Source organism: Cygnus atratus, chromosome 23 (genome assembly GCF_013377495.2).
Source record: "Cygnus atratus isolate AKBS03 ecotype Queensland, Australia chromosome 23, CAtr_DNAZoo_HiC_assembly, whole genome shotgun sequence".
Taxonomy (NCBI): Eukaryota; Metazoa; Chordata; class Aves; order Anseriformes; family Anatidae; genus Cygnus; species Cygnus atratus.
The window spans coordinates 1593502-1609332 of record NC_066384.1 but is presented as its reverse complement, the minus strand read 5'-3'; the positions used below and the strand labels follow the sequence as shown (position 1 = coordinate 1609332).

At 47.5% G+C, this 15831-nt stretch overlaps 1 protein-coding gene across 1 annotated transcript in view; it reads left to right on the top strand.

Moving 5' to 3' along the window:
• The window catches only part of CSMD2 (CUB and Sushi multiple domains 2), a 290461-nt gene that overhangs the window by 228005 nt on the left and 46625 nt on the right, over positions 1–15831 (top strand). Inside the window, exons 38-44 of the mRNA XM_035562044.1 lie at positions 3102–3220; positions 3316–3385; positions 6104–6220; positions 7193–7402; positions 9009–9197; positions 12653–12830; positions 13055–13200. Of these exons, the coding sequence (XP_035417937.1) occupies positions 3102–3220; positions 3316–3385; positions 6104–6220; positions 7193–7402; positions 9009–9197; positions 12653–12830; positions 13055–13200 (1029 nt within the window). The remainder of the gene's footprint in view (positions 1–3101; positions 3221–3315; positions 3386–6103; positions 6221–7192; positions 7403–9008; positions 9198–12652; positions 12831–13054; positions 13201–15831) is intronic.

Sequence of the window (15831 nt, the reverse complement as noted above, 5' to 3'; positions counted from 1 at the left end):
ATTACTTGCATCTTTATGCAGTCTATTTTGGAGAAACTCCAAGGATGGAGACTGCACAAACACCCCGGGCAGCCTTTCATCACAGGATAAGCGCTGCAGCCCCTGGCCATCCTGGTCCTCCTCCTGCTGAGCTTGCTCCACTTTATTGATCTTTTTCTTACATTGTAGGGAGCAAAACTGGTACAATATTTGAGGTGCTGTCTAATGGGTGCTATGTAGAGGCGGGTAATCACCCCCCTCCATCTGCAGGCTCTGCTCCTGTTCATACAGCTGAGGACAATGTCAGCTGCCTCTGCTACCAGGGCATCATTCCGAGCTGCAGCAATTATTGCTGGAGACGTTGCCTTTTGATGATACCCATTGCTGTATGGAATTACCCTTCTTAACCTGCATCTGCATTGTCCTGACTTCTCTGCATTGGACAGTTCAGTGGGTTCATTTGTAAGGGATTATACCAACATCCCAACAGAACGGCAGCACTTTGCTTCCAGCAGGTCTAAGACAAGGCTGCGTTCTTGCAGATCCTGACCTGAGATCATCATTGATATATGGAAACAATATTAAAAAAATAATCCTCGTTGGTAGGAGAACAAACCTGATTGAAATTGGAAGACATGGCAGAGAAGAAATTCTCCTTGGAAAGGTCTACCAGCTTTGGATTTAGATGCTAAAAATTCGTTTTCCCCCAGTTCTGTGGTTTGATCCCTCCTGTTGGAGCAGATGTCCATTCAAGAAAGGTGTTATGTAGCCAAGTCACAATGGTTCACAGTGATGGTAGCTGTTATCTCTTGGCTGGCTGAATTATTTACATGTAGTCCAGCAGCAGCACAGACAGCATGCAGGCAAGCAGGTGCAGAATGGCAGCTCTCAGCTCTATTCAGCGCATCGAAATCGAATGTTTAGCTAGCAGTCAGGAAAGCAGGCAGGCTCATGCACTCGCAGGGTACTAAAGATATGGGTGTGACGGGGCCAGGAGCTAGTTGGGTCTGCATGCAACTCTCAGAGGACTGGTTAACACATGCTGGTGGTCTGGCTCTGTTCCTGCGTTGGTAGCAGTGATGCTGAGCTGAAGAGCGATGTGCTGGAACTGCTGTCTGTGTTCCTGCAATCTTCCTTAGGGCAATGGAAACGTAATTGTTTCTTGCTGGACATGGGCTCTCCCAATTGCTTCTGATCACAAATCTTGTGTACGTCTCCGAAGCCAACAAATGTTCTGTTTATTTTTTCCAAAGCAGCAAATAGATTTGAAAGTGCATTTCGTTTTGTAAAACATCCCCAGAAATGGCATAGCTGCTTTACTGCAGGGACTGTGTGTGCTTTTAGAGGGCCAACTAGTACTGAGCTTTCCAGGTTTTGGCGTGTTTGCAGATGGAAACCTTGCATATTAATGGCTCGAGCAAAATTACAGCAACCAAGAGGGTTTGGGAGGGAGAGTGTGATCCAGAATGCTCTCTGGGAGCTTGGGAAGTGTGTGCTACAGAAATCCTCTTGCTGCATCCCTTTCTTCCCCACTGCTGTTTCAGTCAATAAGTTCTTTGAGGATTGTATTACCCAGGTGCAGCAATCAGGTTCAGGTTTTCCTGAGGCTTGGGATTGCCAGGTTTGTTTGGTTTCTTTGCTGAGAAAATTAATGTGTGTTGATTTTCAGGGCAGGTGGAAATAATACCATTTTTGCTTTGCTCATACGGCTGGAATTTCATGGCTCTGGTCCCCATGGAATTTCTGGTCTGGTCCCTTTGTTCAGTTAGATGCCGCGAAGGAGTTTTGAGAGATGGGTAGAAACACCAGAGTTTATTTTCTCCCTTACTGTACTCCTCAAGCAAAGCTCTTATCTCTCCATGCTTGCGAGTCAAAGCAGAGCAAGAAGAATTTAGGACTGAGTGAAATTCAGTGGCCACTGATCTGAATGGGAAGTTATTTCAAGCTGCTTTCTGTCTTTCTGAAGGTCAGGCGTTTCAGCCATGTGCAGGGAGGGGCTGCACATTTTCGTGCTGGAAAGCATGACTTGGATTTCTGAAGCAGAGTCACCATCTCCTCTCTGGTTTCTTCATCTGCTTTCGGCTCAGCCTCCAGACTGAGTCTAAGCAGAGCACGAGCCCTTGCAGAGATGCAGGAGGTTATCTGGTAGTGGCAGCTGCTAGCAGAGAGCGAGGGAGGCGCTGGCAGGCAGTGGAGCCGCGGTGGCGAGGAGGTGACTGCAGGCGCCTGCCTTCCTTTTATCTCCTTTTGGTGTTGCAGAAGGACGAGGGGGTGGCACGCACGGAAAGGAGAGCGTATCACCTGGCACGTGGCTGCTGGGACTGCTAATTGGGCTTGCAGCAGTTGTTAATTGGGCTTCCCAGTTGTAATTGTAGCTCAGATGGAAACAGGATTGAGTGAAATTTTTGTGGGCTGTTGTACAGGCTCTGTCAAAGTCTGGCCTCGCATGCTGCTGCTTGTATCACACAATGAATTCATTCTGCAGATGAACACAGGGAGAGGAGGGGGTAGGAGAATGAAACCGGGCAGCTTCTGCCCAGGAAGGCACAAATTGCATGCAACAGACACAGTTTGTCCTTTATATTGCAAGCATGGCTCAAAACAGAGTTCAGCCAGCAAGGGACAGCACGGGTAGATAATTCCCTCTTGCATCCTCTCCAGTCTTCTGTGAGATGCTGCCTGGTCAGTAAAGGAATATGGAACATAACATGCACACAGACTGATGGGGAGGGCTGGTGGCAGGAGGTTTGATTCGTGGTGCAGCTCTTTGGTCGAGCCATTACGGTTCAGTCAAAAACATTTGGGGTCATGAATCACATAATGATGAGTGATACCTTTGTTAAGAACAGCATGTTCCGGATAAAATGGAGGCGCTGGATGTGAACTAGGGGTCCTGGACATACCCTATAGCCCAGGGGAATACCGTGGGATACATTGGGCTGTCTTGGTGGGGAACCCAAGGACCCCGGGACTTTCCCACCCCATGTCCGTGGTGGAGGTTGGTGGTAATCAGGGGGCTGGCATGAAGTGAAGGTGTGCACTTCATTCCTTCTGCCTTCAGGCTGTAGCCAGCCCCACTCCCTGCAGCACTCACTACTCTTACCCACACTCTTCCCTTCCAGCCGTCGGTCTGTCCAGCTGCCCAGAGCCCCCAGTTCCTGGGAACGGCCTCAAGATCGGGGAGCGCTATTTAGTGAACGACGTCGTCTCCTTCCAATGCGAACCAGGCTACGCCCTCCAGGTACTGAGGACTGCTTTTTTTTCCGACAAAAAGGATGACAACAAACGTTTGGGAAAGAGAGAGACCCTCAGACTTTGTCTTTTTCTCTCCGTCAGGGACACTCTCACATTTCGTGCATGCCGGGCACTGTGCGGCGCTGGAATTACCCCCCTCCACTTTGCATTGGTAGGACTCTTGCTCGCTCTTATCTGGCTGATATTTATAGCATCTTTCTAAAAACCTGTGTAAATTGGCTGCTGATGAAATGGGGAAAAGTTCATTGCCCAGACAGAGCCAGTTGTACTCTTACAGCACGACCTCTGGGAGCTTTCTTCACCTTCCCCATTCCTGGTGTGCCCCAGTTCTCAGCCTGTTTTCCCATACATATCGTATAAAGGGGCTTTAAAAGTGGCTGTATAAACCAGAGCATGCTGGTGATTTCATCTTGATGGTGGTAGGGCAGCCCAGCAGCCAGGAGCACAGTACACTAAGTTTTGTTTCAGATGGAGCCTTTGGCAGAGGGCTGCTGGAGGTGCAGGAGAACAGGAGCTCTGTGAAGGTCTGAGTCAGAGAAATGCAGGTTTGTTCTGTAGGCGAGACAGAGCATGGAGAAGGCTTCATTTGCTGTAAGGGGAAATTTCAGCAGTCATCCCTGTGGGCCAACCAGATTCCTTTATTTTGTTTAAAATGTAGATACAGTATTAAATTTAAAATATAAAAAATCGTTTCCTCAATAAAAACTCATTCTAAAGGGAAAACCTGAGACTTCTTTATACTGGAAGCGGGTAGTCTCTATGGGTTGAGGGTTTTTTTTCCCATCTTAAGCAAAGATCTGCAGACTGGTTTGTTGTTGGTTTGTTTGTTTTGTTTGTTTGTTTTTTTAAATGCATCTTGATATCATTGAAACTGCATCTTTTATTGTTCTCTTCCCAATATCTCCAAACTGCACCTCCTGGTGCCTTGCTGTCCTCGCTTTGGTGTCTAACAGGTCCTGTGTGACCAGTAAGAGCCAGGTCACTTGTCAAGACAGCCATTTGCCTGTGACAGCCTCTGAGGAGAAGGGCTGAGCCTGCTGAGCATCTCAGGCCTCAGGAGAATAGGGCTGGGCAGTTGATTTCCTCGGTGGCAGAAGCAAGCCCCAGAAGAAGAGACAGCAGAGGTGAAGGGAACTTGTTGGAGTTTTTGGATTATTTTCAAGCAGTATTTTGCTTTTAGCAAATCTAGATGTTTAATATTCATATTGCACATTTTGCAGCTTTGAGAGAGACGTTTATGCATTTAATAGCTTTAGTTAACAGTTATTTCAGGCTCCTGCTGTTCTAGCTTACATCATTTTGCTTTAAAGTAATTATAAGAGCTAACAGCTCCTCGTCTGATGATCTGCAGGCCAGCAATAAGTACAGAGACAGTTAGAGCAGAATGTCTGAGCTAAAGGACTCGTGCCCATGGGAGCTGCTCTAAAAGAAACCAGAAGCCCTTCAGCTCAGCGTCAGGTTAGGGGACTCCAGCAGGGAGGAGGAGGATCCCGATATTGCACTGAGGGTCAATGACTATCTGAGCAGCTGCCAGTTTTGAGTTTTCTTTTTTCTGCTTTTGGTCAGCATCAGTCATTTAGATCGGTAGGATTTTGCCTGGCCGGGCTGCATCTGCTCGGCACTGTCGCAGCGTGTAAACATGGGTGCAATTTAATTCGGGTTGTCTGCTCTTGACCAGTCACGACTAAGTGCAGCGGGACAAACGCCTGTCCACCTGTCTGTTCCTATCTCTTAGCCTGCATCACACTTGACTGAAAAAGGTCATCCAGCTTTGGAGACGCATAACCATGTCTCTGCAGCCAAGTGCAGATGATCGTGAGCATCCGGCATCTTTGTGGGAGCTGTGGGGATGCAGCAGCACCCCGTGCCAGCAGTGGTGAAGCTTGTTGTCCTGAGCTAATTATTCACCAATTTGTCTGAACACTGCCAAGACCCCCAGTGGCTGCCAACCAGCCACCCAGGAACCCAGGCTTCATCATTCCCCTGCTCAGAGGACTTCTTGCTTCCCTGGCATTGTGCTGGTTTTCTTTCTGTCCACTTCATCCAGATGCTTGACTCCTAAATAATTCAGAAGCAGTACTACTAAAGAGCCATTAAGAGGAAGAAGAAAGAACTTCTGGGAAAAGCCTCGTTAGTAGCAAGTGCACACATAATGTGATACTGGACAAAGGGAATCCATACCTCCGCTGTCAGAACGTGTTAGGAGAGCACCTGGGTGTATTCTGTTGGATGGTGTTACCGTAACAAGGTAGAGGTCATCCAGATAAGCCTGAGAAGATGCTATCTATGCTTAAATTTCGTGTGATGCTTTTTGTAAACATATTTTGTGCTGTCATCTGTGGACTGCTTCTTGGTAGGGAATTTACTTCAGTCAGTGTGCAAACACGCTGTTCTATATTTATCAGTAATTGCCTGGAGATTGACAAGTATAGCAGTCGAGGTAGGTCAGTTAACCAGAGAAAGCAGAGGTAACTGGAGTGAAAATAAGATGACTCTGGTTCTTCACAGGAATTTTTGTGGTGGTTAAAAATTCAAACAAGCGCAGTGTGCATGATGTGCACTGTTATGGTGTCTACGGAGGGAGCAGACCATCCATCTCTCCTCTTGCAGCTTAAATCTGTCTCTCCCACTGCGATCGCCAACGCTGTATCTCTGGGTCGAGGCTTTTATCTTGAGGACAGGAGAAAGGCGCATGCATTAGTAATGCAGCCATTCAGTGCCTGGAAAATCTGTGCTAGCTCCTTAGCAGGCTGTCCTTTTTTCACTTCTTAGGTTTTTTTATGTCTTTATTTCCCATATCACTGGCTGGCCATGGCCATACAGAGAGACCTGCAAGTGGTCCTGACCATTAACACTGTTGATTTTACAGCCCAATGTGGAGGAACAGCTGAAGAGATGGAAGGAGTGCTCCTGAGCCCAGGGTTCCCAGGAAACTACCCCAGCAATCTGGACTGCACATGGAAGATATTGCTGCCAGTGGGGTTTGGTGAGATAGTGGGATTGGGTTTGGTGCTATCATAAAAGAGACAGGAGGAAGATACCAACCCTGTTCAGTAGTGCTTGGCAAGTGCTGGATGCTCTGCTTGCCAAGATAAGTTACAGAAATTGGTGTTTGACATCCTGATCCCACTTTCCGTTAAAGGTGCATTTGTATGGTGCTGTGAAACGATTGACACTTTTTCAAAAGGTGGTCACAGGTCACCGTGGAGTGTAACAGCTTGATACAGATTTGTACGTATACCTCTGAATTAGCCGTAACACCCTCCCATGTTGTACTTGTGTGCCTCCCCATCTTGAACTACTTATGTTTGTAACAGCCTAAAAATATCACCAGCTGTTCCTCCCTTTATAAATGTGAAAGGTGACCAAAGCTTTTGTCAGACTATATCCTATATGAGGTAGATTGCATGCAGCCATCGTCACGTTAGAAATTAGGATCTCCCCAACCATTAGTAGGAGAGATTTGCACACCTCCAGCTCAGCTGCTCTCCAGGCCAGCCCCAGCAGGGTGCCTAATTGCCAGGGGCTGGAAGTATAGCATGCCTGGAAGAAATGCTGACTCTGGACTTCTTGAATTAACTTTCCTCCTCCAGGTGTAGCTGCATGGCTGCTGTGTGCTGCTGAGGAAAGGAAACCCCAGCTCAGCCGCCTGCCAGCTGTGCTGGCTGGATGCAGCATGGCAAGAAGGGGATCCGTGTAGCTCTGTGTTTGCCTGCATAATTTCTCTGGTGTCAGGCAGAGGGAGAGGAGAGCACGGGATCTCCAGCAGCCTGAATCCACAGCATTAATAGCCTGATCTTGTCTGAAACTAGCAGGACAAGGCACCCTCTACCTTTGACACAGTAAATGCACTCCTTCTGATTGACTAGGCTGTATTGGGCATCACTGGGTGAGCAGTGTTGATGTGTTAAGGCTTGTGGATGGCTTTAGAGGTGAACTGTTCATTCTTCCTCCCCAGGTGCTCACATCCAGTTCCTAAACTTCTCCACCGAGCCAAACCATGACTTTGTTGAAATCCGCAATGGGCCATACGACACCAGTAATGTCATAGGGCGGTTCAGTGGCACCGAAATCCCAGGCTCCCTCCTGTCCACATCTCATGAAACCACTGTGTATTTCCACAGCGACCACTCGCAGAACAAGCCAGGCTTCAAGCTGGAATACCAAGGTAGGGAGGCCAGTGAATGTGCAGCGCTGGGACAATCCTGTCCCCAGGTGCTAATGCTGAGGGCGGGGGAGAGAGGGTATTCTGTTGAATTCATTCCACAAGGACTTAATCCAAATGAGTGGAAAGGTGTTACAAGAAGACCATGCTTAATCCTTGTAACTGGGATCTATTCGCCCTGACTTATGCCTACGGCAAATAACAAATGTTCCTAGAGTGCTTTGTGACAGTGAAATGCCTTTGAATTAATTCCAGCTAGATTCACTTAGATCTTGGCTCTGTCGACTGTCATGTGCAACGAGAGGAGTCCTCAGCAGCTGAGTTTGCTCTGGAATTTTGCAGCTGCTTTTCAGTCTCAGCTGAAGTCCGGTTTGGGCACACCCAAACGCATCCCTCCCATCCTCAGCTGCAGCCTAACTTTGTGCTGAGGCAGGCTGCTGGAGGGAAATGAGCAAATGAGTAAATAGCTAAATAATAGAACAGTGGCTCTGGCATGGAAACCTGCAGTGAAAGTAGAGAAATAAATGACTAAAATCAAAAGATGCGCTCAGTACAGTTTTTGGAAACGATGGGGAAATGGAGATGGGCTTAAGTTCTTGCCCAGCATGTGTCCTCAGACAGTTCCCCAGTTTTAACATGATGTCCTCCAAGCTGCAGCTGCCGCAGTCTCTGCAGCCAGCAGAGCAAGGCCCTGCAAGTGCCCCTCTTACTGGATTTGCTGCTCTTTGAAGGTGCCGGATTGGGGTTGCCTTTGGATCTTTCCCCTGCTGAAAGAGGACGTGATCCTGCTTGATCCACAGCCCTACCTTGAACGGGCTCTCTGCAAAATCCTTCGGTCCTCTTTGTCCACCTGGGAATATGGGCAAAGGATACCAAGGGCAGATGGGGTGCTCCATACTGAAGATAAGCAGGACAGGCTTTGCTCTGCAGCAGCGGGGAGCCAAACGATCCAGCTTCTGTCTGGGAGAGAGAGCTGAGGAGTGGGGAAGATGGAGCGGGTGTCTCCAGCCATGTGCTGTAGCCAAGGACTGACAAAGGGCTGACTCCCCAGAAATAGCAATAAAAGCCGCTACTCATACTTAATTGAAAACATTAATTTTGCCTTGGCTGTCCTGTTCATGCACCATATAATTCATGCGCTGCTGCACAATTTTGGAAGGAATGTGCTCGGTGAGGCACTCTGGGTAATCTCATGGAAATTGCTATGCAAATGAGCTCCAGCAAGGCTGACCAGTAATTTGTAATGCCAGGTGGAACATGCTAACAGTTTGACTCGCATTCATCATCGGGATCGTCCACATTTTGTTGAAAAACAAGGCAGATTTCCCAATTAGAAGTGAAGTGCAGGGTAACCCTGTGCATGCAGACTCCGAGACCCCGGAGGACCAGGGTGGGCCCCAAGACTCACGTCCGAGGCTAGCACGAGGCAGCAGCAGAATTGTCCCTCATCCTCCATGCAGATGCGTATATGGTTCATTAAAGTTTTATCTCCTTCAATTAAGTTATTGTACAAGGGGGAAGTAGCCAAGCAGCATGATGAGTGTACTGTTCACGCTTTTATGAGAAAATATAAGTATGAAACATTCCACTTTATTATTTTTTTTTCCAGCCTACGAGCTGCAGGAATGCCCTGACCCTGAACCTTTTGCCAACGGCGTTGTAAGAGGAGCTGGTTACAACGTTGGCCAGTCCATCTCTTTTGAGTGTCTGCCTGGGTACCAGCTGATCGGGCACCCTGTCCTGACGTGTCAGCACGGCACCAACAGGAACTGGGATCACCCATTGCCCAGGTGTGAAGGTATGGCTTTGGGCTCACCCTGAGAGCACCCCAGCTGGCATTCTGGGGAAAGAAAAGGCCTCAGCATTTTGTTTTGGCCTCCTTTTGAATCGTTGTTCTGTGACTGGGCTGAAAATTTCTCTGGAAACAAAAACATCGTTGGAGACACGCTGGGAACGAGCGCTTTGAATAAAGCTTTGACCCCTGAGTTGTTGAAGCATGTTCTCAGTAAGTTGATGCTCAACATATTTCAGCCTAGTCAAAGTGAACATTTTGAACAGTTCAAAACCAAGGTGCATCTTTTGAGGTGGTGTGTTTGAATCTCATGTTATGGGCGAAGACTGTCTGCAGCTGTCAGCCTTGCTGCTGGTATCGGTGGGAGCTGTGCTTCCAGAAGGAAGCAGCCCAGGGTCATTGCAGTAATATTTGTTGTTGTCTTTATTTCTTCAAGTGTTCCGTTTCCATTAGTTTAGTATTTTTGATCAGCTGATGCACAGAGCTTACTAGAGGTCTAGAGAGCCTTGCAGGCCCTAATTCTCTAGCTGATGCAGTTTCCTCATGCAAGAGGTCAATATTGTCTTTCTGGAGATAGAAACACTGAATCAGGAAAGTCAAATAAGTTGCCAAAGTTTGCTTAGGAGTTCAGGACCAGACAAAAATTCAAGGCTTCATTGGTTTTCACATGCACACATGTGCAGACATCTTTGGGGAACATGGAAATTGTACTGCAAGTCCTGTGGTGAGCTCCTCACAGATGTTTCCCAGAGAGCTCCTCCATTCTTGTGCATAGCAGCTATGGCGTTTGTCTTCTATGCTTATAACAAAAAAAAAAAATGTTGCTGTATTGGCCCTGTTAAACAACTGCTGATGCATTGTCAGGTTTACAGCTTGTAGAAATGACTCTTTCTGTTTTTCTTTCTACCTTTTACTTCCCCTCGTTAACCAGCCCACAGTTTCATGCTGACATTGAGCATGGTTAGAACAGTGTTTTATTGTCCTCACTAAGGTTCTTGCCTTTTGCCAACTCAAACAACTATCAAAGTCAACATTTTTATGATGAGCCAGTGTGCCTGAATAATCAGGTAGAGGAGAGGCTTTGATCAGCCCTGCTGTCTGTGGGCACAGCCTCTCCTGCTGGGCTGCAGCGCCCTTAGCACTCGCTGCCACGCTGGGTCCCTGGTAAAAGACCCGTGCAGCTTTGGGGACTCCTAGTGTGGGAAGACTGTGCCCCTGTCTTGTCTCCTTAGTGTGGTGATGATATTTGGAAAACAACCCAACAGTTTTCAGTAGTCTTGAGCACACTGTTTCCTGAAGACCGGGTGTGCTGGGAGGACCCTGCTGCCCAAAGGGAGCCAATCGATGTTGTAGGCATCGAAGCTCCAATGTCCAGATTCTCTTTTCAAACCCCAAAAGGGTTGTTTCAGTCTTTTTATCCTTTGGACCAGTGGGCCGAGTGTTGTGTGGTTTACTTTAGAAAGGTTTCATGTGAACCCTTAAGAAATTCAAGGTTGCTTATTGAAGATTTCCACTGCACTTCCCAGGAGCACTGACCTTTATCCCGGCCTCCCTACAGCACTTGGTCTGCAAGAACTGTGTGCTGGGGAAAGAGGGGGAGGGCTGATACTGTGCTGCTTTCAAGTCCTAAGTCCTTGAACTCCAGACAACGCAAAGCATAAAGAACCGGATTCTCAGCTGCTCTTCAGTGGCTGCAGCAACGCAACAGAGATGTGCATGAGTTGAGAAATTGTTCGGTGCTCAGCCTGCTGGCTGAGTAGCTGGCGTGCTGCTGGTAGGGCTTGCGGGTGGGCGGTAGCAGGATTATTATGCCCTTATTTACCTCTGCCATCAGCTCTGCCAGCTACAACCATCCAGTCCTTATTTTTTACTACTGTGTTTAAGTAGCTTCCTTGTTCTGCAGCACTCCTGACAGAACAAAGGGGTGAGGGGTTAGGCACACTTTGGGCCATTTGCTTTTTTTCTCTGTGTGCCCATCCGCTGGGCTGTTAAGTGCTGTTGAACTCAATGCAGAACTTTCTGGCTGCTTCCAGAGGTGCAGCCAAGCTGGGCAGTCCATTTTTGCATAGCAGCAAGCAGCAATGACTCGCTGCCTTAGGCTAACCACCTCACCTTCCCCACACAGGTCACAGCTGAAAGCCCCTTCAATTAAAAGAGAAGTTGTAATTCTAAAATAAATGCACACAGGCTGAGGTTTCCAGCAGCACCCCAGGGAGTTTTTCCAGCGATCAGCAGGCTGCCTGCTGTGCGGGGTGGAAAGGAACTCGGCCCCCAAGGTTCCTTGGGTGTTTGTTTAGGAAAATGAGCGTGTGGATTTATATAAATACGCATGCTTTTCTCAGCTTGACAGACCACATGAGTAGGCAGAGCAGAACTAGGCAGTAAATATTTGGAGCCTGGCTGTAACTTCACATCTGGCACATCGAGTCGTGTCCAGGGTGGTGGAAGTCTGTGGGGCTACTCCTGTATGAAAAGGAGCGTGTGGTGCTGTATATTACTGTAACACTGAGCCCAAATTATAAGTTGTACTGGGAGGAAGAATGCATTAACCTAAGCCAAGGACTGGGTTAACACAGCAGTGTGGCTTCTAAAATGGAGCTGGCTGAGGCAGATGGCACTGCACTTACCCCTGTGCACATGCCTTTGGTTGTTGCAGGCTGTCAGCAATGCGCTGCAGACGTTATCGTTCACCTACACAACTGTGCCGGGGAGGTCCAGAGGCCAGTGCTTGTTCGTGGGATTTCTGCACCCAGGGACTTGCTGTGGCCCTCCTGCACTACCGCCAGCGGGATGTCAGCTTTCTGTCTCTCGTTTTCACTGCCCAGGCTGTTCCTAGTTATGTCTCTTTAGTTTGCAAGTTTGTTTAGACCTGGAAGATACCTAGTGCAACAGAACTGTCGTCCTGATTAATGAATTGGATGCTTCTGTTTTACAAATAAATCATCATTTTTCCCCTGCTTAGATGCGATCTGTGAGCAGCCAGCTGCTACGTGGTTCTGGTCCAGGCCACGCTGCATGAGCGAGTGAATAGATTTGCCCACTGGTGGGATCTGGTCAGGAGCTGTATCTTCCATGCATGGGTGCAAACAGCTGGTGGAGCCCAAAGACTTTTACTAGGGTATAAGGTGGAGTTTGTTTGTGCACCTGGCTATCACATCTGTACGAAACACCCTGACAGTCTCCTTTCAGCTCAGGAGCACTTAACAAATTTATTCTAATGGAACTAAGTTGAAAAGGTTAGATGTAGTTGTGACAGATACGAATTATTCATGGCAAGGTCGGCTGAGGTTCTGTGGCTGGATCCACCTGTATTCAGAAGAGCTATCTTTTTATCCCTCCTCCCAAAAGAAAAAAAAAAAAAAAAAGGCGGGGGGAAAGGAAAATGGGAAGTAGGAGATCTTTGTGAGTTACTGTTTTGGGGTATTTGTTCATTAGGTTTGTGTTTGTCTGATTACCTGCAGTGCCTTGCGGGGCCAACATCACCACCCAGAATGGTACGGTTTACTCTCCTGGCTTCCCCAACCAGTACCCCAATTCCCAGGACTGCACTTGGCTCCTTACAGTGCCTGTGGGCTATGGGATCCATCTCAACTTCACTCTGTTGCAAACAGAGCCCTACAATGATTTCATCACGATTTGGTGAGTACAGCAGAGGCGTGAGGACTGACCAGGGCTGCTACCAAGGCTCCATTTCTGCAAGAAATGGCAGATACACAGAGCATCCCTTGCTGCAGTGTGGGGATTCTTGAGCTTGTAGCACTAGATCAATAGCTGACTTTCAAAATATCTCAGTGTCCGCTGTGCAAACAGAGCGAAAGGTGCATAATAATGCTTTTTCTTGTGTTTCTGACCTACGATTTTAGGGATGGTCCACAGCAAACAGCCCCACAGCTTGGTGTGTTCACTGGCAACTCTGCTAAGAAGTCAGCCCAAAGCTCTTCCAACCAGGTCCTGATGAAATTCCACAGCGATGCAGCCAATGGAGGGATTTTTGCCATTTATTTCTATGGTCTGTATTGATTCCTGAGTGTGCATTATACCTGCTTGTGGGATATGGAGGGGCATGGATCAGTTGTGGTTTGTTGTGGGGAGGTCTAGTTCTAAGGAAGAGAATATATGGAAAAAATATGCTTTTACCTGAAGTCTTCTGCAATGGGGTGCGGTTTTCACAGGTTTGAGTTTGAAAGTCTCTTAGGCAGTCAAGTGCTGGCAAGTGGTCCCACAGTCTGGGCAGACGTGGAAATCCATCCGTAACGTTGCGATAATTCAAGCACGGATCAAGTGCCTGCAAACTAACAGCCATGCCAATCCTGTGCCTCTCTCAAGGTGATGCTGTAAATACTGTCCTCTCCGTGGCAGATCCCATTATGGGATAGCTCCACTTTGCTTACTTAAAAGTCTTCTCTGCAATTTTCGCTGGATACGGTATTGTCTTTCCAATGCCATGCTAAACCAATTAGATCATCCTGCTGTCCCATTTTAAATGACAACTGTGTTCCAGCTGAGAAGTGACTTTAATTCTCTGGGGAGGAAAATGATTCTTGTAAATCCATGAATTATTTGGGGATTCTTTGGTGTGAGTGCAGCTCACACCAGGGAGATGTTGGGTATAACATCAAAATGAGAGCATTTGCTTTCCACCACTAAACGAGAGCCCAATTTTAAATTGGATTAGCTGACAAGTTGCTACAGCAGTACTGGGATTTTGGAAAGTGCAAATGGAGACCTCCTTGTGCTTTGGTAATTTTCTTGCAGCAACTTCAACAAAGTCTAACATGAATTACACGATGAATCTGTGCAGAATGTTTTAGCTTATGCTCAGTTCCAAAAGGCGAGTATTATACAGATAGGCTGAATTTAAAGAATGCTTGCTAGGCTTCGGAGGGAATTGGTTTGCTGCTGCAAAACACTGTAAGATTTATATTACTAGACAATGGTGCGTATATAACAGTTATGCAAAAAAATATGGGTTAGGCAGTTTGGCTCAGGAATGAGCAGTACGTAAACACTGCTGCAGTTCAGTGAATGCTTCCTTCTGTGATATGAATTAGATACTGTCATTGCTGTGGTTAGAGCCCATCAGCATATGTCGCTGTTCTCTAGCCTTGATAGCCCTTCGTAGTGAGGCTTTTTTAGCTGCTGGTTGATCTGGGGTCTGAAGCCATTCGTGGGCACGCCAGGCAGGGGAGGCCTGGAGGTTGTGCTGGTAGGGATCAGCACAGCCAGCACTCGTTTCCAGCCCGTTAACCAGATGGGCACTCCAACAACTGCTTGGCCTTTTACTAAAGCAGCACTTACGGGTTTATTGGTCCCTTTATGCACGGGACTTCAGGATAAAGCCTAACCCCACAGATTTAACTGGTGGCGATTGTTGCAGTGAGTTTCTTCTCTCGGCTTTCATCCTGTGTGTGGTGCCTTGTACCCCGGAGACCTGGGAGAAGGGTTCGCAGGGATCGGGCAGCGTGGTCAGTTACATCCTTGGCTTTGCTCTTTGGGGTGTAACTGCAGGAAATGGAATTTCCTTGGGATCCATAGCAGTGTATATTTTCATTTCTGCATCTGCATATGGGCAGATCTAGGCCATAGACATCCTCTTTCAGCTTTAAATTGTCCTTCCCCATGCGGTGGAGATCAGCAGCACCCTGTCAGAGAACTGCTGCCCTTTTAAATGCCTGCAAAGAAATGTTTTCTTAGGGTGGAGGAAGGGAAACAAAGCAATGATTCAGAGAGCTTGAAGATTCAGTAGCGTCCCTTGAAAAATGATGCTGTTGCACCCATTATTAAACGGGTTAGTTCAGGTGCCAGCTTGAAGTGATGTGTGACTGCGATGGGAAGGGGTTTTATGGCACAGTAACTCAGGGGGTCCCAGAGCGGTTTCAAGGACAGGGCTCTTGTTTTGTCCTGGTTAGAACAAGTGGAGGTGTTGTTGAAAGGAGCTTCACTGGTGCTGTATCACCCATATGCTGAAGCCGTCTTAATCACACCTCTTTATTGAAATATGGTCCATTAAGGAGAGGAGATTAATGCTGTAAATGCTGGGTTATCTTTCTGTTTCAGTAGATGCTGTCAAGCACTTTTTAAATAGCATTTAATCTAAATTTTTATTACTGGTTCCCCTTTCCCCCGCTGTCAAACATCTGTTTAAAAGATTGCCAACCACTGCGTCCCCTCCTGGGATGGCTCTTTGCTGTGGAACAGAAGGGTTCTCCCCCACTGCCCTATCTCCTGCTCTTCAGGCAGTTTTGAAAATTTTGGCTTATTGCCCAATCTGGGCCTCCCCCACCCCACCTTTTTTTTTTTTTTTTAAAGTAAAGTTAATATTCAGAGAACTAATTTTTGCACCACAGAGAAGCTGATGACAACAGAGCTGGCCCTTCTCTTTGCTCCCCCTGCTAGAGTTCAGCTCACTGTAGCAGTGTGGTTTTTCCTCCCCTTCGCACACTTGGGATGCAGCCTGTGTGCCCCCGTCCCTTGCAGTAACCCAAAAACAGCTACATTTCCCCTGGCCCTTTCCCACACCCTCCAAATGTCACATTTTTTCCATGCAGCTTTTGCGGAAATACTCTTCTTCCCCACCTTAGGGAGCAGGGAAATTGGGGTGAGAGGATGGGAGTGTACTTCTTTACATGTGTGTTTAAGC